At 44.2% G+C, this 22,502-nt stretch overlaps 1 protein-coding gene across 2 annotated transcripts in view; it reads right to left on the bottom strand.

The window, feature by feature from the left end:
* LOC106576477 (plexin-A4) overlaps nucleotides 1–22,502 on the bottom strand; it is a 643,097-nt gene that overhangs the window by 8,812 nt on the left and 611,783 nt on the right. For both annotated transcript variants that reach the window (XM_045700071.1, XM_045700072.1), the window contains exons 28-30: nucleotides 19,069–19,259; nucleotides 14,426–14,595; nucleotides 6,250–6,462 (exon numbers count right to left, since the gene is read on the bottom strand). In XM_045700071.1, coding sequence (XP_045556027.1) covers nucleotides 6,250–6,462; nucleotides 14,426–14,595; nucleotides 19,069–19,259 — 574 coding nt within the window. The remainder of the gene's footprint in view (nucleotides 1–6,249; nucleotides 6,463–14,425; nucleotides 14,596–19,068; nucleotides 19,260–22,502) is intronic.

Raw genomic sequence — 22,502 nt, 5'->3', positions numbered from 1 at the left:
TTGAAGACCTGTGGATGTGTGTGTTACAGATTGTGGGGGGACGGGAGGGACGGGGGGGTTGAAGACCTGTGGATGTGTGTGTTACAGATTGTGGGGGGGCGGGGGGAAGGGATGGATGAAGACCTGTGGATGTGTGTGTTACAGAGTAGGGGGGAGTTGAAGATGGGGAAGGAAGAGAGAGAGTGGGAAGAAAGAGTGAAGCGATAGTGGGGAGAGAAGAGGAAGGGAGCATGGGGAGAGAGGGGGAAGGGAGGAGGGAGTGGAGAGAGGGGGAGGGGAGTGGGGAGAGAGGAGGAAGGGTGTGTGGGGAGAGAGAGATAAGAGAGAAGGAAGAGGGAGAGAAGGAAGGAGGAGAGGAAGGAGGAGAGTGTGGGGAGGGACTTGAGCTTGTCTGAGGTGTTGGACTCGATGACAGTTGCTATCCATTATAGTGCTGTGATTGGTTGGCCAAAATTCATGGACAGGGCTTAGCGAAGGGTCAATTGTATATAGATGGGCAAATTAAATTGTGTGAATATGCTGATGGTCTCAATGCACATCACAACCGTCAGGAAGGCTTTGCCAATCAACAAGAGTGTGAGATCTAATTTGCCTATCCTGATTGTAAGATGTAAGCACTGCAGGGTTTATACACACTATGTTGAGATCCAATTTGTTCATTAAGATTGATGTCAATGACGTGGAGGGACTAATCATACCACAATTACACTAAATTAGATCTCACAACAATATGGATGGATCAACTAAATCTCACCTGTAGAAACATTACATCTCAGAATCATGTGGATGCTAATTGGATTTTCTGCAAAGACTCCTGACCTTAGACATGAATTCTTCCTTCACAGACTTTTATGCTTCAGAAATAAACACCAACTGGTCCACAGGTATTAGGACCGTCACATAGCTTCAGTGTGGACAGGAAGTCTCTGATTAGAATCTTATCACTCTCCCGATCTCCCACGGCTGCCGAACCCCGTCAGCATCTCCCGCTCCTAATGCCACATGACACGTCAACAGTTTACTCACTAGCTGCAGGTCAGACTCAGCCTGTGAAACGGGTCCTTATCAGTAATCACCTCACGCACCCCAGTCGCAAGCAAAGAGCAGGGAACGCTAACAGGAACGCTAACAGGAACGCTAACAGGAACGCTAACAGGAACACATTGATATGAAGCTTAACAACCTCTAGATTGGCACTGCTGCTTTTAGTTAAATAGTAGTGATTTATCTTTACAGAGAACTACACTACCCATGATTCCGCTGTCTTTACAATTGCTGCTTGGTTCTGAGAAAGTCAACATGTAGAACACAGGAGGTTGGTGGCACCTTAATATGGGAGAACGGGCTCATTGTAATGACTGGAGAGGAATGGTATCAAATACATCAAACACATGGTTTCCATGGTTTCCCGGTGTTTGATGACATTCCATTTGCTCTGTTCTGGACATTATTATCAGCCGTTCTCCCCTCATCAGCCTTCTGTGATGTAGAATCTGTCATGTCCTGACCAGTAAGGAGTCATTTTGTTATTGTAGTATGGTCAGGACGTGGCAGGGGTGTGTTTGATTTATGTGTCTTGGGTTTTTGGGTAATGTTCAATGTTGTCTATTTCTATGTTTGAATGTCTATTTAGTCTATTTCTATGTTCAGGTTTGGTTTGGCCTTCAATTGGAAGCAGCTGTTCTTTGTTGCTTCTAATTGGAGGCCATATTTAAGTAGGGGGTTTTTGTCACTGTGTTTGTGGGTAGTTGTTCCATGTATAGCTGTGTAACCTTACAGGACTGTTTTTCGTCGTTGTTTGTTATTTTTTTTGTTAAGTGTTCACGTTTATCCAAATAAATAAGGAAGATGAGCACGATACCCACTGCGCCTTGGTCCACTTTTTACGACGCGCCTGACAGAATCTCTGGCTGTATACCCTGTGTGTTTTCATCCTCCCCTCATCAGCCTCCTGTGATGTAGAATCTCTGTCTTTATACCCTGTGTGTTTTTAATCTGAGGTTGATTGAGTATTTCAGCTATTTGAATTGAACATTTCCTGTCCAAATAATGAATAGCACCTGGGTGAACTGAGATAATGACAGATGGTCTGATACTACTGTACGTACACTAGGCCCATGGAACCTTTGTATCGCAACATCACAATCAAGCATCCCTACCTGAGCCCTACTCAAATCCACACAATCACACACCTCTGTCCCGTCGACTGCCAAGCCTCAGGAAGACTAAGGGCTCCATTCAATCCGTATCGCTGAAGTTCAGTGCTATGGCGCGATTGAAATTGAGAGGTCATTTCCGATTGAGCCCACATATGCAGGCTTTACTCTGAATGCAGTCTCAGCTAACGTGGGAACACTGCCTGTACATTTCTATTGCGCTGTAGCGCATGCTCTTCAGCGCTGTGGATTGAATCAAGTCCTTATGCTAAACTGTCTCATCCATATTTAAAGCAGCAAACAACCATAAGCTACCATCCTCTGAAACGGAGTAACTATAATATAACCCATCTATATATCACTGGGAGTAACAATAATATAACCCATCTATATATCACTGGGAGTAACAATAATATAACCCATCTATATATCACTGGGAGTAACTATAATATAACCCATCTATATATCACTGGGAGTAACAATAATATAACCCATCTATATATCACTGGGAGTAACTATAAGATAACCCATCTATATATCACTGGGAGAAACTATAATATAACCCATCTATATATCACTGGGAGTAACAATAATATAACCCATCTATATATCACTAGGAGTAACAATAATATAACCCATCTATATATCACTGGGAGTAACAATAATATAACCCATCTATATATCACTGGGAGTAACAATAATATAACCCATCTATATATCACTGGGAGTAACTATAATATAACCCATCTATATATCACTGGGAGTAACAATAATATAACCCATCTATATATCACTGGGAGTAACAATAATATAACCCATCTATATATCACTGGGAGTAACTATAATATAACCCATCTATATATCACTGGGAGTAACTATAATATAACCCATCTATATATCACTGGGAGTAACTATAATATAACCCATCTATATATCACTGGGAGTAACAATAATATAACCCATCTATATATCACTGGGAGTAACAATAATATAACCCATCTATATATCACTGGGAGTAACTATAATATAACCCATCTATATATCACTGGGAGAAACTATAATATAACCCATCTATATATCACTGGGAGTAACTATAAGATAACCCATCTATATATCACTGGGAGAAACTATAATATAACCCATCTATATATCACTGGGAGTAACTATAATATAACCCATCTATATATCACTAGGAGTAACAATAATATAACCCATCTATATATCACTGGGAGTAACAATAATATAACCCATCTATATATCACTGGGAGTAACTATAATATAACCCATCTATATATCACTGGGAGTAACTATAATATAACCCATCTATATATCACTGGGAGTAACAATAATATAACCCATCTATATATCACTGGGAGTAACTATAATATAACCCATCTATATATCACTAGGAGTAACAATAATATAACCCATCTATATATCACTGGGAGTAACAATAATATAACCCATCTATATATCACTGGGAGTAACTATAATATAACCCATCTATATATCACTGGAAGTAACTATAATATAACCCATCTATATATCACTGGGAGTAACAATAATATAACCCATCTATATATCACTGGGAGTAACTATAATATAACCCATCTATATATCACTGGGAGTAACAATAATATAACCCATCTATATATCACTGGGAGTAACTATAATATAACCCATCTATATATCACTGGGAGTAACAATAATATAACCCATCTATATATCACTGGGAGTAACTATAATATAACCCATCTATATATCACTGGGAGCAACTATAATATAACCCATCTATATATCACTGGGAGTAACTATAATATAACCCATCTATATATCACTGGAAGTAACTATAATATAACCCATCTATATATCACTGGGAGTAACTATAATATAACCCATCTATATATCACTGGGAGTAACAATAATATAACCCATCTATATATCACTGGGAGTAACTATAATATAACCCATCTATATATCACTGGGAGTAACTATAATATAACCCATCTATATATCACTGGAAGTAACTATAATATAACCCATCTATATATCACTGGGAGTAACAATAATATAACCCATCTATATATCACTGGAAGTAACTATAATATAACCCATCTATATATCACTGGGAGTAACTATAATATAACCCATCTATATATCACTGGGAGTAACTATAATATAACCCATCTATATATCACTGGGAGTAACTATAATATAACCCATCTATATATCACTGGGAGTAACTATAATATAACCCATCTATATATCACTGGGAGTAACAATAATATAACCCATCTATATATCACTGGGAGTAACTATAATATAACCCATCTATATATCACTGGGAGTAACAATAATATAACCCATCTATATATCACTGGGAGTAACAATAATATAACCCATCTATATATCACTGGGAGTAACAATAATATAACCCATCTATATATCACTGGGAGTAACTATAATATAACCCATCTATATATCACTGGGAGTAACTATAATATAACCCATCTATATATCACTGGGAGTAACAATAATATAACCCATCTATATATCACTGGGAGTAACAATAATATAACCCATCTATATATCACTGGGAGTAACAATAATATAACCCATCTATATATCACTGGGAGTAACTATAATATAACCCATCTATATATCACTGGGAGTAACAATAATATAACCCATCTATATATCACTGGGAGTAACTATAAGAGCAAATCAAATCAAATTGTATTCATCACATAACAAGCGAGACTATATACAGGGGGTGCCGGTACAGATTCAATGTGCGGGGGCACTCTGTAGTGCCTAGTCAAGGTAATTGAGGTAATATGTACATGTAGGTAGAGTTAAAGTGACTATGCATAGATGATAAACAGAGTAGCAGCAGCGTAAAAGTGGGGTCTGGGTAGCACTTTGATTAGCTGTTCAGGAGTCTTATGGCTTGGGGGTAGAAGCTGTTTAGAAGCCTCTTGGACCTCGACATGGCGCTCCGGTACCACTTGCCGTGCGGTAGCAGAGAGAACAGTCTATGACTGGGGTGGCTGGAGACTTGATCATATAGATCATGCACCGTTAATATAAAACACACAAGCACATGCTTACACGCACACATATACACATACACTGTATATCTCAGCCTGATGAATACGGTTCTAGACAAAACTCCTCGTTGGGTTCCAGTCATCTAAGCACCACATACAGCATATCCCTGTCCTGCGGCTAGCGCTGAGCACTAACACAAGCCCCATCTTTTACTCAGCACTCTACCACTGACCAAATAAATGGAATACAACTCTAATTTGGACAAATGACCACCACTACTGCTGTGCAGCGGTAATCTGCTAACTGCTCACACACATGGTTGTACCTGGGCAGGACAGAGAACTCACTGTGGCTCTCTGTCTGTGGCTCTCTGTCTGTGGCTCTCTGTCTGTGGCTCTCTGTCTGTGGCTCTCTGTCTGTGGCTCTCTGTCTGTGGCTCTCTGTCTGTGGCTCTCTGTCTGTGGCTCTCTGTCTCTGTGGCTCTCTGTCTTCTGTGGCTCTCTGTCTTCTGTGGCTCTCTGTCTGTGGCTCTCTGTCTGTGGCTCTCTGTCTGTGGCTCTCTGTCTGTGGCTCTCTGTCTGTGCCTCTCTGTCTGTGCCTCTCTGTCTGTGCCTCTCTGTCTGTGCCTGTCTGTCTGTCTGTGCCTGTCTCCCCTCTACCTCTCCAGCATTAGGAGGCACTGCCATCCATTCCCAGTGGCTTTTCATTTGGAGTCTCATCCATGGACCAGGGATCACAACACGACAGCCCCACTGTGTGTACTTATGAGACAAGGGCCAGACTACAGTCTATCAGGGATGGACAAAATGGCTGGCACACATCTATAGGACGACAGAACCACATGTTGCACTGTCCTCTCATGTTACACTCACATGTAGGTTTATATAGAAACTGGCAAAGAGAGAAAGACATGCTGTATACACACACACACACACACACACACACACACACACACACACACACACACACACACGCACAGTACACAAACTCCCCAAACCACCCCCCACCTCACAAACTCACACCCATCCCATCATCCTCTCACCTCTCCACCCAGCTCTTGTAACTGGGAATGTCCTTGGCGTAGAGCAGCTTGTTGGAGGGGGAGTCCTTGCCCAGGCGGTGTTCTGAGGTAGAGCAGGAGTCCATGAAGGTCTGGGCCACCACAGACAGACAGGCATCCGTGATGCTGCTCTTGTGGATGTCGAACACAAACTGGGGGTTCTTGATCACATTCACCCAGAACCTCAGAGGTAGGCTATAGAGGAGAGACAGAGAGAGTTAGGGAATATCATGTCATCCTGGAACGTCAGAACCTCAGAGGTGGGCTATAGAGGAGAGACAGAGAGAGTTAGGGAATATCATGTCATCCTGGAACGCCAGAACCTCAGAGGTGGGCTATAGAGGAGAGACAGAGAGAGTTAGGGAATATCATGTCATCCTGGAACGTCAGAACCTCAGAGGTGGGCTATAGAGGAGAGACAGAGAGAGTTAGGGAATATCATGTCATCCTGGAACGTCAGAACCTCAGAGGTGGGCTATAGAGGAGAGACAGAGAGAGTTAGGGAATATCATGTCATCCTGGAACGTCAGAACCTCAGAGGTGGGCTATAGAGGAGAGACAGAGAGAGTTAGGGAATATCATGTCATCCTGGAACGTCAGAACCTCAGAGGTGGGCTATAGAGGAGAGACAGAGAGAGTTAGGGAATATCATGTCATCCTGGAACGTCAGAACCTCAGAGGTGGGCTATAGAGGAGAGACAGAGAGAGTTAGGGAATATCATGTCATCCTGGAACGTCAGAACCTCAGAGGTGGGCTATAGAGGAGACATAATGTAAACACAACACCCTGGCCTTACAGGGGACAGAGTCTATTACCATAACATACACCAGGTACATTTCTAGGAATGCTTCTCTGTGATAGAACACAACAAATGAAACAGAAGACATCAAGGTGATTTTCTACATTTAGATTAAATAACAATCCTTGTTCAAATCCAAATCCAAGCAGATTACATCCCTGAACATACAACAGCTCACATTGGTTAAAGCCAGCCAGTGGATGTGGTCGGTCTGAGCTAACACATTCAGTGGCAGAAGGGAATGAGGACCAATTCACTTTGCAATCTAGTACACGGCTTGTTGCTGATACCTTCTATTTGATGTTTGCGCGATTTAATAAAGCCCTAATCTTAAAAGCAGGCAATGCCAGGGCTTCATGGTTTCCAGCTGTGTCTGGGGGCTTCACACCAACACTGTTCATATTGCCTTGTTTAGACATGCGGCCCATTCCATGCCTGTCTAGAATAATCAAAACACAAGTCTGTTTATTTGTTGGCCTTGGAACGAATGGAGAGAGGTAGCACAGGTGTAAGTGTGTGTTACAGATCAGGTGGTATAAAGGCAGGACTGAGAATTGCTTGTATTTCCTTCCTTCTCTCTCTCTCTCTCTCATTAACTGGGCAGCATGGTTTTGGATGATGCGGCAAAAGCCAAACCGGCAAGACACTGCAGTCTAGAGGATGGACCGACTGTGTGTGCAACATCAGGGAGGAGAGAGAAAAAAAAACACGGAATCATTTGAATAACCCCTCTCCCGACATGTCCTACCCCCCAACCTGCTGTAAATCATTCAGCTGTACCACCTAACAAAAGAGGATTTGGCGAGGGAAACCTTGGCATTATGACTCTGAATTAATCTGGACGAATCTTCTGGGATTAGCGGACGGATCAAAGGATATTAACACCGCCGTGATGCAAGTCTTGATTGTCGTCAATCTGGCGCAGCTGGCCAGTACTAGGTTAAGGTCTAGATGGTTTCCGAGGGGAAAGGTCAGATTTAAAGAGTCTCTGCACACCTTCCATCTCTGGGACAGGTCCATAATGATATTTACATTTCAGTGAATGTGACACAATACAGGTTTATCTGACAAACTATCGCTAGGAGACGATAGAGAGCTGTGTTTGCATTGTGGCAACTGTTCTGCCAATACCTCCGTACAACCTAACTTTTCCCCAAACTGTAAAGCATGTTATTCATACTGTGGTGTCCAGGATCGAAGCCCAGGCTAGACTGGCATGGGTATGAATGAAGATCTGAGTTCTGTCCAAGTGGTATTTGATCATTGTGCAGCTTTACATTGATTGTTGTCTGTGGGGGACGTTTCATTGTTTTGGATGTTTGATCTGAAATAACATATCCAATGAGTCCAAACACATTGGGGTATGTGGAGAGCAACTGTCCCCTTGGAAATGACATCTTCTGACATATTTTACAGATGTTTGAACGCAGTTATGACACTGCTTTTTTTCTTTACAGAGATGAAGCTAAAGTCTTCAATCAGATACTGAATGTGGCTCTGTGAACTGTCAACGGTCAGTCAGACAGGAACAACCCTTTTACTCAGGGAAGGTGAGAGTACAGCACTGAGGCACTACACTACATAGTATTGTCCAGGACTAGTGAGTGTTTAGCCAGGTCCCAGATCTGTTTGTGCGGTCTTGCCAACTCCTATGGTTTTTCCAGTAAATGTTATTATACATTTTTGTTGGGCAGTTGGGAGTTGTCATTGTGCATGGAGTTGTATGGGTTGTTGAACTTTGAGGTCAATGGTTTTTGTTTGGCATTTTGGGGTGAAGGATCAGTCTCTGTGTGGTGCCATTACCATCCAATCACCTTAAAGTGACTTTGGGCATCTTGAAAAGCACTTAAAATAAAATGAATTATGGTCATTGTCATGGCTAGTGAGTGTTGGCCTAGCTAACATCAGTAGGACTAATCCCTGGGTTTCCATAGAGAGAGGACGGATTAAGGGTATATATTGACCCAATACCCACAAATCAAATCAAACAACAGTGTAATCTTGGATCTATACTGATCCATGGTTCTGGTACTCATACTGTAGCCTATATTTCAGGCTGGGTAGAAATAGAATCTAATGTCTATATAGTGTAATATCACTGTAACATCTCCAGACTGTTGTCAACCTTCAGAGGGATGTGTCTTCCTTCCTGTCTGCTGCTGTCATTGGGAGAGTGTGGTGGGTTTATGTGATTAAGGACACAGATGAGTTGTGTGTGCTGTGCAATGTGGGCATGTGTGTGCCAGTCTGCTCTAGAAGCTGGTAATTAAAACACTGCTTGCTGAAGGGACACACACACACACACACTGAAGAAAGAGGATGAGAGGGAGATGTCGACACACTGACTGCTAATCCAAAAGATACCATCTGGAGGAGCTCTAGGAGTCTGACTCAAACACACAAACACAACACACACACACACAAATAAACACACACACACACAAACTGATGCAGAAAGGCATGTACTCACACAGGTATTAAAACAGATGCACAATGCATGAACACACATACACACACACCCCACAAACCCCACAAACTCTCTCTCAAACCATTAGTAATGAGGAGGGCAAGTAAAGGTCATATGCTGGGGGACAGAGGAGGCAGGTGGGAGGAGCTATAGGAGGATGGGCTCATTGTAATGGCTGGAATGGAATCCATGGAGTCAAACATGTGGTTTCCATGTGGTTGATGTGTTTGGTACCGTTCCATGTATTCCATTCCAGCTATTATAATGAGCCCGTCCTCCTATAGCTTTTCCCACTAGCCTTCTATGCTATTACACAGTCAACCATGGTGAATGATCACACAGTCAACCATGGTGGATGATCACACAGTCAACCATGGTGGATGATCACACAGTCAACTATGGTGGATAATACACAGTCAACCATGGTGGATAATACACAGTCAACCATGGTGGATAATTACACAGTCAACTATGGTGGATGATCACACAGTCAACCATGGTGGATAATACACAGTCAACCATGGTGGATGATCACACAGTCAACCATGGTGGATGATCACACAGTCAACTATGGTGGATGATCACACAGTCAACTATGGTGGATGATCACACAGTCAACCATGGTGGATAATACACAGTCAACTATGGTGGATGATCACACAGTCAACTATGGTGGATAATACACAGTCAACTATGGTGGATGATCACACAGTCAACCATGGTGGATAATACACAGTCAACCATGCACTGGACTGAGTGATGATGAAAGGTCTGTCTGAGGCTCTTCCTGTACCAGCCTGCTTCTGGGAATCAAACAATATGGCTGACAGGAAAATAGACTATTATCGACCCCTAAACAAATAAAAACTGCCTTAATGAGGAACTATTATACCTACGCCTCACATTAATTCAGTCTACTAACATGGTCTACATATCTATGAATAACTGCAGCACAGAAAAAGGTCTAGACTCTCATCCAGAGACATGACAATGACAGGATTGTTTCTTGGAAAACGCACACAGCTGTGTGTCTCTCAATTTCAATCTCAGGTTAGGATGGATTATTTCAATCTATCTCTACTGCTGGAGAATTACACAGGGCAGAGAATAATCTGGTTTGAAGGATAGGTCACCACTGCTTGGTGTAGAACAGGGGACATGGTGATCTGAGCTGGCTGGGTGTATTTAATAATCTGGTTTGAAGGATAGGTCTCCACTGCTTGGTGTAGAACAGGGGACGTGGTGCTCTGAGCTGGCTGGGTGTATTTAATAATTTGGTTTGAAGGATAGGTCTCCACTGCTTGGTGTAGAACAGGGGACATGGTGCTCTGAGCTGGCTGGGTGTATTTAATAAACTGGTTTGAAGGATAGGTCTCCACTGCTTGGTGTAGAACAGGGGACATGGTGCTCTGAGCTGGCTGGGTGTATTTAATAATCTGGTTTGAAGGATAGGTCACCACTGCTTGGTGTAGAACAGGGGACATGGTGCTCTGAGCTGGCTGGGTGTATTTAATCATCTGGTTTGAAGGATAGGCCACCACTGCTTGGTGTAGAACAGGGGACATGGTGCTCTGAGCTGGCTGGGTGTATTTAATCATCTGGTTTGAAGGATAGGTCACCACTGCTTGGTGTAGAACAGGGGACATGGTGCTCTGAGCTGGCTGGGTGTATTTAATAATCTGGTTTGAAGGATAGGTCTCCACTGCTTGGTGTAGAACAGGGGACATGGTGCTCTGAGCTGGCTGGGTGTATTTAATAATCTGGTTTGAAGGATAGGTCACCACTGCTTGGTGTAGAACAGGGGACATGGTGCTCTGAGCTGGCTGGGTGTATTTAATAATCTGGTTTGAAGGATAGGTCTCCACTGCTTGGTGTAGAACAGGGGACATGGTGCTCTGAGCTGGCTGGGTGTATTTAATCATCTGGTTTGAAGGATAGGTCTCTACTGCTTGGTGTAGAACAGGGGACATGGTGCTCTGAGCTGGCTGGGTGTATTTAATCATCTGGTTTGAAGGATAGGCCTCCACTGCTTGGTGTAGAACAGGGGACATGGTGCTCTGAGCTGGCTGGGTGTATTTAATAATCTGGTTTGAAGGATAGGTCACCACTGCTTGGTGTAGAACAGGGGACATGGTGCTCTGAGCTGGCTGGGTGTATTTAATCATCTGGTTTGAAGGATAGGTCTCCACTGCTTGGTGTAGAACAGGGGACATGGTGCTCTGAGCTGGCTGGGTGTATTTAATAATCTGGTTTGAAGGATAGGTCTCCACTGCTTCGTGTAGAACAGGGGACGTGGTGCTCTGAGCTGGCTGGGTGTATTTAATAATCTGGTTTGAAGGATAGGCCTCCACTGCTTGGTGTAGAACAGGGGACGTGGTGCTCTGAGCTGGCTGGGTGTATTTCATAATCTGGTTTGAAGGATAGGTCACCACTGCTTGGTGTAGAACAGGGGACATGGTGCTCTGAGCTGGCTGGGTGTATTTAATCATCTGGTTTGAAGGATAGGTCACCACTGCTTGGTGTAGAACAGGGGACATGGTGCTCTGAGCTGGCTGGGTGTATTTAATCATCTGGTTTGAAGGATAGGTCACCACTGCTTGGTGTAGAACAGGGGACATGGTGCTCTGAGCTGGCTGGGTGTATTTAATAATCTGGTTTGAAGGATAGGTCTCCACTGCTTGGTGTAGAACAGGGGACATGGTGCTCTGAGCTGGCTGGGTGTATTTAATAATCTGGTTTGAAGGATAGGTCACCACTGCTTGGTGTAGAACAGGGGACGTGGTGCTCTGAGCTGGCTGGGTGTATTTAATAATCTGGTTTGAAGGATAGGCCTCCACTGCTTGGTGTAGAACAGGGGACATGGTGCTCTGAGCTGGCTGGGTGTATTTAATAATCTGGTTTGAAGGATAGGTCACCACTGCTTGGTGTAGAACAGGGGACGTGGTGCTCTGAGCTGACTGGGTGTATTTAATAATCTGGTTTGAAGGATAGGTCACCACTGCTTGGTGTAGAACAGGGGACGTGGTGCTCTGAGCTGGCTGGGTGTATTTAATAATCTGGTTTGAAGGATAGGTCACCACTGCTTGGTGTAGAACAGGGGACGTGGTGCTCTGAGCTGGCTGGGTGTATTTAATCATCTGGTTTGAAGGATAGGTCTCCACTGCTTGGTGTAGAACAGGGGACATGGTGCTCTGAGCTGGCTGGGTGTATTTAATAATCTGGTTTGAAGGATAGGTCTCCACTGCTTGGTGTAGAACAGGGGACATGGTGCTCTGAGCTGGCTGGGTGTATTTAATAATCTGGTTTGAAGGATAGGTCACCACTGCTTGGTGTAGAACAGGGGACGTGGTGCTCTGAGCTGGCTGGGTGTATTTAATAATCTGGTTTGAAGGATAGGTCTCCACTGCTTGGTGTAGAACAGGGGACGTGGTGCTCTGAGCTGGCTGGGTGTATTTAATAATCTGGTTTGAAGGATAGGTCACCACTGCTTGGTGTAGAACAGTGGACGTGGTGCTCTGAGCTGGCTGGGTGTATTTAATAATCTGGTTTGAAGGATAGGTCACCACTGCTTGGTGTAGAACAGGGGACATGGTGCTCTGAGCTGGCTGGGTGTATTTAATCATCTGGTTTGAAGGATAGGTCTCCACTGCTTGGTGTAGAACAGGGGACATGGTGCTCTGAGCTGGCTGGGTGTATTTAATGGGCTGTGTGATGATGACTGGACCTGTTGTAGTATCACTCTGAATGGATCAGTGTTTTGTTCTAACAGAATGCAGTCTTTTGTAAGACTCAGAGGTGGATACACATGCACACACCGACAGAAAGACAGACAGACATGCACACACACCTGCACGTGCGCACACATTAACGGACAGTCACGCACACACACACTTTCTCACATGCACACACACACACACTCACAAACAAACAAGCAGAAAGCCCCCCATGCAGAGAGAGGACCTGCATCACCCTGACAGTGGAATAAGCAGTATGCACTAAGCGTTGTGTAAGCGTTACCAGTGTGTTATGATAAATGACTTTAACGTTTCCCCTCTTGCGAGAGTGATTCCATTAATGTCTATTGTAAGAGCGACCTACAGAGCTCTTGGAAAACACTTAACACGCTCTTTTGCAAATGGTGCAATAACGCAGACACTGGAAAGGATACAAATTAGGACCATGAAGTAAATAGTCTCTCTTTCCCCCTCTCTCTCCACTCTCCTCCGGCCGACTGCCCCACAAATCAATTCCCAGCCCCATAGTCCTTTGGGCCGGAGCTGAGTGATGCATGATGGGACCATGGCGAAGGCCAGGGGCTAATGAGTTATTAGCGTGGTGTTTAACTCCCACTGAGTCCATTTCCTCTTCTCCTCCACCCCCTCCTCTCCTCCTCTCTTCCTCTCTCCCTCATTCTAATCCACTCCAGGTTATTTAACCCTGCCACCCCTTCAGGATGGGGACACAGGTCTAAATTAATCAGAGGATATTCATTTGGAGTCCACTTCCTTCACCTAGCCTCCCCTGGTTTCCTCGCCCTGGCGACTACAGGCGGCTCGGTCCCGGTCGGTAACCATGGTAATGTCAGAGCCGGCTGCCCTGATTGGTTGCCTGTGGGATTAGCTCTTCGTCATTGGATTTAATGAAGATTGTTCACACACTCCATGGTTCATTCCATAGGCATGGAGGTGGTGGTGGAGCGGGGAGACATATTTAGGGCAGTGCTAACTTCTCTCTGATAAACTTCCGTGTGTGTGTGTGTGTGTATCTGACTACCTATGTGTGTGTGTGTGTGTGTGTGTGTGTGTGGAGGTTGCCGTACACTTCCAATGTTAACCTGTTTTAGCACAGTACACAGTAAAACAGGAAAGGCCAGACGTCTCCAGTGTCTCACCAGTTGCTTTTCCATGTGTGTCTGACATGCGGATCATGGATGCTGTGCTTGTCAGCCTGCTCATCCAGGAAGTCAAACATGTACTTGATGGCCAGGGGCAGGGCGCTGCCTCGGTGGGCCGTGCTGAAGATGGTCTCAAACAGGTCGTCCACAAACTTCTGTAAAGTGCCCTGTGGAAGCAGAGAGATCAGCAGTGAGCGACAGACAACACACAGAGACAGAGAGAATGACAACAGGTGTCTGCAACACTGGTATCAAACACATCGGTATCAAACACATCGGGAACACTTTACTTGAAACCCAGTGTTATAACACGTTATGACACAGTCATAACCATGTCATATTAGCTGACATAACCTGTCATAATATGGTTATAACACTGTCAAGACCAATATATTTACACCTGTTGTGACATATATTGCGTTATTTTATGGCTGGTTATAACACCTACATAAGAGTGTCAAAACCCACAATGATTCAAATGAGTTTTTTCCCTGCCAAGAAGTTTTAAAGTTTGTTTCTTAAATCCTTTGTTGTTGTAATGAATTCTTTACAGTCATCTTTTATTCATCATATTTTAAATAACTTGTAGAAAATACACTTTATGACACTGTCAAGAAGCATTATGACCATCATAATCACATAAGCCAGATAGGCCTATCACGCACATGCCTTTATAGCAATCATCTGTCAAAAAGAGGATGTCTTGTCCTGCTCCTGAAATCTCCTTCTGCGTTCATCCCAGTTATCAGCAACAGAGCATTGAGGTAGGTGCATTTCTGACATCAATTTCTATGCAATTACAATGATAGTTTACTATGGTCAATAAAAAATACAAAAATACTTAGGCTATGATGTAATTCAATATTTTTCCTTGTGTGGTAGGTTTTGACACTCTTATGTAGGTGTCATAACCAGCCATAAAATAACACAATATATGTCACAACAGGTCAAAATATGTCATGAGTGTTATGACCATATTATAACAGGTTATGACACGTTACGTCAGATATTATGACATGGTTGTGACCATGTCATAACGTGTCCTGACACTGGGTGTCAAGTAAAGTGTTACCGACACATCAAACTCATGGTTTCCATGGTTTCCTTGGTTTCCATGTGTTTGATACCATTCCAGCCATTATTATGAGCCATCCTCCCCTCACCAGCCTCTGGTGGTGTGTGTGTCTGACTGAGAGTGTGTTTTATCCTGTGTATCTGATGGTGTTTCCTGATGTGTTCTCTCTCTCCCCCCCTCTCTCTCTCCCCCTCTCTCTCTCTAGCTCTCCCTGGTCCTAAATCTCTGGGCTTTGATGGGAAATTGTTTTTTCACAGTTCACTTTTAATAATATCTGGGAACAGGAGGAGCATCTCCTAAGTCTCTCTGTGTGGAGGGATTAGCTCACACACTGCACCATTGACCCTAATTTGATTTAATGTTCTCGTCTTTAAGGAGGAGAGAAGAGGGAGAACGAGATAGATAGAAAGAGAAAATCTAATCCACTTGTAACGAATGAGCTGATAGAATGCGAGGGGGAGAAGAGAAGAGGACAGAATGAAAAAAAGCGACAGTGAGGGAAGCCTATCTGGAAAGAGCCACAAGGGCGCAGTGTGTCAGATGAGGTGTGCACAAGCGGCAAATAAAAATCCCAATTTGGGTGGAGTGGTGACTGAGTCAGAGAGAAGAGAGGGAGGGGGGAGTGAGAGGAGAATCCAGTTAGCTGACAATCACAGCCGTGATTCTACCATGTCCCACATTTCTGACAGATTATCATTTGCCTATGAAGATGAAAATATACATTTCTTCCTCAAACCCTGTGTAGTCGTGGGGACAGTTTAGTGGCAGGGAGTGTGTGTGTGTGTGTGTGTGTTATACGTGTGTGTGAGTAAGGAATCCCACAGACAGACAACCTCATGATACTCATTCATCTGTCCCCTGAGAGCACAAACTGCCATTACAGCCCACTGAACACACACACAGAGACACACACACACACACAGAGACACACACACAGACACACACACACACACACACACACACACACACACACACACACACACACACACACACACACACACACACACACACACACACACACACACACACACACACACACACACACACACACACACACACACACAGAGAGAAACTGAAACCTAGCCCATCATTACACTGCACTTTAAAGACAATGTGTAATCTAGAATCTAGCCTTACAGACAGACAGTGCTGCCTGCATCAGAACTACCCTGTCATTTAGGATGACAGACAGACAGTGTTGCCTGCATCAGAACTACCCTGTCATTTAGGATGACAGACAGACAGTCCTGCCTGCATCAGAACTACCCTGTCATTTAGGATGACAGACAGACAGTTCAGCCTGCATCAGAACTACCCTGTCATTTAGGATGAGGACAGACAGTGCTGCCTGCATCAGAACTACCCTGTCATTTAGGATGACAGACAGACAGTCCTGCCTGCATCAGAACTACCCTGTCATTTAGGATGACAGACAGACAGTTCAGCCTGCATCAGAACTACCCTGTCATTTAGGATGAGGACAGACAGTGCTGCCTGCATCAGAACTACCCTGTCATTTAGGATGACAGACAGACAGTGCTGCCTGCATCAGAACTACCCTGTCATTTAGGATGACAGACAGACAGTCCTGCCTGCATCAGAACTACCCTGTCATTTAGGATGACAGACAGACAGTTCAGCCTGCATCAGAACTACCCTGTCATTTAGGATGACAGACAGACAGTGCTGCCTGCATCAGAACTACCCTGTCATTTAGGATGACAGACAGACAGTTCAGCCTGCATCAGAACTACCCTGTCGTTTAGGATGACAGACAGACAGTTCAGCCTGCATCAAAACTACCCTGTCATTTAGGATGAGGACAGACAGTGTTGCCTGCATCAGAACTACCCTGTCATTTAGGATGAGGACAGAGTGTTGCCTGCATCAGAACTACCCTGTCATTTAGGATGAGGACAGAGTGTTGCCTGCATCAAAACTACCCTGTCATTTAGGATGACAGACAGACAGTGCTGCCTGCATCAGAACTACCCTGTCATTTAGGATGAGAGACAGACAGTGCTGCCTGCATCAGAACTACCCTGTCATTTAGGATGAGGACAGAGTGTTGCCTGCATCAGAACTACCCTGTCATTTAGGATGAGGACAGACAGTGCTGCCTGCATCAGAACTACCCTGTCATTTAGGATGAGTGGAAAGAAAACAAAACAGCAAAGACTGAGTGGGTGAAGGGGTGCTGGTGTTGTCACAAACAGAGAGAGAAGAAAAGAGAACGCAATCAAGAAATAAGCCCTTTGCCCCCCATCAGAGTGACACTGATGGACCTAAAATGGGGGACGTCAGCGCCAGGCCGACCGACGGTATTTATTGGCGAGGTGAAAGTCAAACGCAGTCAATTACAGGGCTGTCGGCCCAGTCATACCTCAACAAGAGACATGGACCCCAAGATAAACCGATTACTTCACAAAAACACTACATCTGTAAATATGACATGCCGTCTCTGCACCACATTCCCCCTGACCAGGGTCATCACAGGTAAATACAGCATTGCTCAGTGTGTGTGTGTGTGTGTGTGTGTGTGTGTGTGTGTGTGTGTGTGTGTGTGTGTGTGTGTGTGTGTGTGTGTGTGTGTGTGTGTGTGTGTGTGTGTGTGTGTGTGTGACTGACTGTTTTTGTCTGTCTAAGCGTGTTAGACTGTGGCTCTGGTACATGTGCTTCATAGAGAGAGTGTTGCCATATTCATTACACAGCTCCACAGTGACTGCTCGCTGGCAATCACAACACACGCCAGAGAAATGACAGACAACACTCACTCTCCATATCTCTGTTGCCTCCTCAGCCATCTCTGCCAACAACTCTGTTGATGTGTGTGTGTGTGTGTGTGAATCCTGCCACTAAGCACTCCCATTATAGAACCAGAAAAGCAGGCAGAGTGTTGTCTGTCTGAACCACTACACAAAGAGCACGGAATGGTCACAAATTACAACAACACCACACGCCAGGATCTTGCCTTCTTTCCTCTCTCTCTTCCTGACTCCCTCTCTCTCTCTCTCTCTCTCTATTCTCCTTCTCTCATTCTCTTTCTCTCTCTCTCTCCCCTCTCTCTCTCTCTCTTTCCCTCTCTCTCTCCCTCTCTCTCTCCCTCTCTCTCTCCCTCTCTCTCTCTCTCTCTCCTTCTCTCTCACTCTCTTGAAGAAAGCATGTGTGATATAAAGGAGGCGCATCATTAGCGAGTGGATGGGTAATTCCCATTGAGCAGTGGGATCAAAGTCACGATTCCCTCCAAACCAAATTAACTGATCTTCTGAGGGGCAATAGCACCCTGGCATGCTCAAAAAGACTCATTTTACGGCCACTTCCATTTCTGTTTTTCACCAGATAACATCTCTGTCTACAGAAAAAGCCTTTACAGGTTGTACCTTTGTGTGTCACCTCTATCATTAGATATGCTGCTGAGGTCTGAAAGACACAATATACATCTACATACTTTCACTTAGGTCTCAGAGCCTACAGGAGATGAGGAATAATATATTTGAATAATATTCCTCACCTGAAATGACTTCAACTAGTCTAGGTGTGTGTGTGCGTTCGTGTGATAACTCACCTTAGTGGCCAGCAGCCTGGTCAGGTATATCTCTGAGACCATCTTGGAGCCGCGGTCTCCCTCCTTCTGGTCCCCGTGTTCGTGGTTCTTTACCAGGTGCCACACCTTGACCCCGCTCTCCAGGTCGGGCGTGATCATGGGCGTGCGCGAGCGCAGGCTGTCGGGGCTCCCTGTGTACTTGATCATGTTCTCTGTGGAACGTAAAGAACAACATCAGGATATGACACAGAGATGAAGCAGAAACCAGTGGACATACTGTAGCAGACTATGGAAATATAACATGATCAGCACAGACATAGTATTGACAGTGGAGCCGCGGGAAGATGTTTGGGGGTGGGGGTGCTGCGTTTCATTCGCCAAACGTGGTGGCAGAAAAAAACCATCTTGGTGAAATATTGTTTGAGATCTGCGCTACAGACGGCTATATCGGTCTGCTAATACAGGAGTTTAATTAGTTTGTATTATTAGGAGGTGCTACAGCACCCTCAGCCTCCCTACTTCCCGCGGATATGGTGCAGAGTATAGAGAGACAACACACCTAACAGAGGGGATGTGTAAAGAAAACATCTGAGCCAGCACAGTACTGTTCAGGTCGCCGCATTCGAGTGAAAATGGTCAGAGACGACAACATAGACAAAACACAAAAAAAGACAGACGCAACACAAACCAAAGACAGACAAAACAAAATACAGGGGGTCAAGCCATACTACACAGATATTCTAAAGGATACTACACAGTTATTCTAAAGGATACTACACAGTTATTCTAAAGGATACTACACAGATATTCTAAAGGATACTACACAGTTATTCTAAAGCATACTACACAGATATTCTAAAGGATACGACACAGATATTCTAAAGGATACGACACAGATATTCTAAAGGATACTACACAGTTATTCTAAAGGATACTACACAGTTATTCTAAAGGATACTACACAGTTATTCTAAAGGATACTACACAGTTATTCTAAAGCATACTACACAGTTATTCTAAAGGATACGACACAGATATTCTAAAGGATACTACACAGATATTCTAAAGGATACGACACAGATATTCTAAAGGATACTACACAGTTATTCTAAAGGATACTACACAGTTATTCTAAAGGATACTACACAGATATTCTAAAGGATACGACACAGATATTCTAAAGGATACGACACAGATATTCTAAAGGATACGACACAGATATTCTAAAGGATACGACACAGATATTCTAAAGGATACTACACAGTTATTCTAAAGGATACGACACAGATATTCTAAAGGATACTACACAGATATTCTAAAGGATACGACACAGATATTCTAAAGGATACGACACAGATATTCTAAAGGATACGACACAGTTATTCTAAAGGATACTACACAGATATTCTAAAGGATACGACACAGATATTCTAAAGGATACTACACAGATATTCTAAAGGATACGACACAGATATTCTAAAGGATACGACACAGATATTCTAAAGGATACAAAGTCAAATAAGCCAAATTCGGTCAAAGCTCCAATAGTTTGTCTGGGTTCAGTTAGAAGCTTCAAGCTACCGAGCCTTTGAGACTGGACATTACAACCCTTACAACACGTGGTTCATTTTACATGCCGTCTTTCTCTCTCGGGAGGTAGAATACGCCTTGGCACAACTCACAGACACAACATCGAACAGGTGTATGGCGAGATGAAATATTCATATGCCCTCCCCATTTGACGAGAGTGGCGATGACATTTAAAAACACTCCGGCTCGATGAATGTTTACACAGTGTGAAAAAAATTGATCAGTAGGACTGTTGGTCGAGGGAGAGGACGGTGAAATAAAGAATTGATCAGTAGGACTGTTGGTCGAGGGAGAGGACGGTGAAATAAAGTGTGTTTTTGCCAAGGCAGATGCTGCAGAAATCAATTTGTCATTCCAGAGAGAAACGCAGGAAGAGTGAATGATGGAGGGAGAGAGGAAGAGAGGAGAGGGAGGGGTAAAGTACTAGAGCGAGAAAGCAGGTAAAGTGTGTGTGTGCATATTGACTCCTGGAACTTGACTGACTTGGAATGATTGGAGTGTGTGTGTGTGTGCATGTGTCTGTGTGTGTGCATGTGTGTAATAATAAAAGTGGTGGTCGTCTTCCAGAGTGTTATTGAGTGTGCTGGTGTAATAGGGTGTGATGACACGTTCGGTGGAGTGGAAGGAGTCCCTAGAAGGAGCGCTCCACACACACACACACACACACACACACACACACACACACACACACACACACACACACACACACACACACACACACACACACACACACACACACACACACACACACACACACACTCCGTACTGAAATACTACCATACTGACATATCACACAGGAGTTTTGATTAAGAAAGGAAGCTGGCACCCTCTCTCTCTCTCTTTCTCCCTCTCCCTGAATCCCTTTCCTGCACGCTTCATCTCACTCCCATCACTTTCTGCCTTCTTCCATCCCTCTCTCCCCTACATCTTTCTCCCTCCCTGTTCCTCTTCATCTTTCTCTTTACCCCTCTTCTTCATCATCCCTCCTTATTTCCTCCTCTCTCCACCTTCCTCATTTTCTCTCACTAACTTTCTCCCTCCCTCTCCCTCTCTCCTTTGGCTCCATTAGAATCATCCTCTCTTCTCCTCAGTGCTTCTCCATTGTGATCAGTCCAGTTCAAAGTCCCCCCCCACCCCCATCTCAAGTGGCTCTGGCATCGTTTGAAGTCAATTCCCCAACAAAGTCAAGAGATGTGTGTCATTCTGTCTTTCTCCATCTCTCTCTCCATCCTGTTCCCTCTCTTTCTCTTTCACACTCACCCTCCTTTTTCTTTGGTCTAATTTGAGTGGAGGAACGGAGGCGAGGCGGTGAGATGGCGTATGGAGATGAGGTGCTAGCTGGCTAATAAAGCCGTCATTTGATGTGTCTGGAGTGTTTGAGTCCGGGCAGCGCTGCCTTTGATCAGGGTTTGATTTGATGGCTTCTTCTCAGGTTCAAGAGAACACAGGGCCAGACCAAGACAGTCACTGCTAGATGGGACACTGTCTGTCTGCATCCCAAATGGTACTCTATTCCCTATGTAGTTCACCATATTCCCCATGGGGCTCTGGTCCAAAGTAGTGCACTATATAGGGAGTAGGGTGCCATTTGGGACACAGTTCTGTCTCCAGTCCCAGGGGGAGGAAAGTGCAAACTGCAAATGCACTCTTTCTTCTCTTCCCTCTCTTTGTTCTCTCTTTGTTAGTCTGTTAAATTCCCTGCTCTCTAATCTTGTTATCCTGTCTCCTGGGCTCAGTTCTGTCCCTCTTCTCCTCTGGGGTGTAACAGCACATAGTGGCTAATGTATGGAAGACTTTACTATGTGTTCAGGTATTGTTAACAGTGGCTAATGTATGGAAGACTTTACTATGTGTTCAGGTATTGT

The sequence above is a fragment of the Salmo salar genome, chromosome ssa17 (assembly GCF_905237065.1).
Source record: "Salmo salar chromosome ssa17, Ssal_v3.1, whole genome shotgun sequence".
Lineage (NCBI taxonomy): Eukaryota > Metazoa > Chordata > Actinopteri > Salmoniformes > Salmonidae > Salmo > Salmo salar.
Note: the sequence above shows the minus strand (reverse complement) of the source record. Positions and strands in the feature narration are given on the sequence as shown.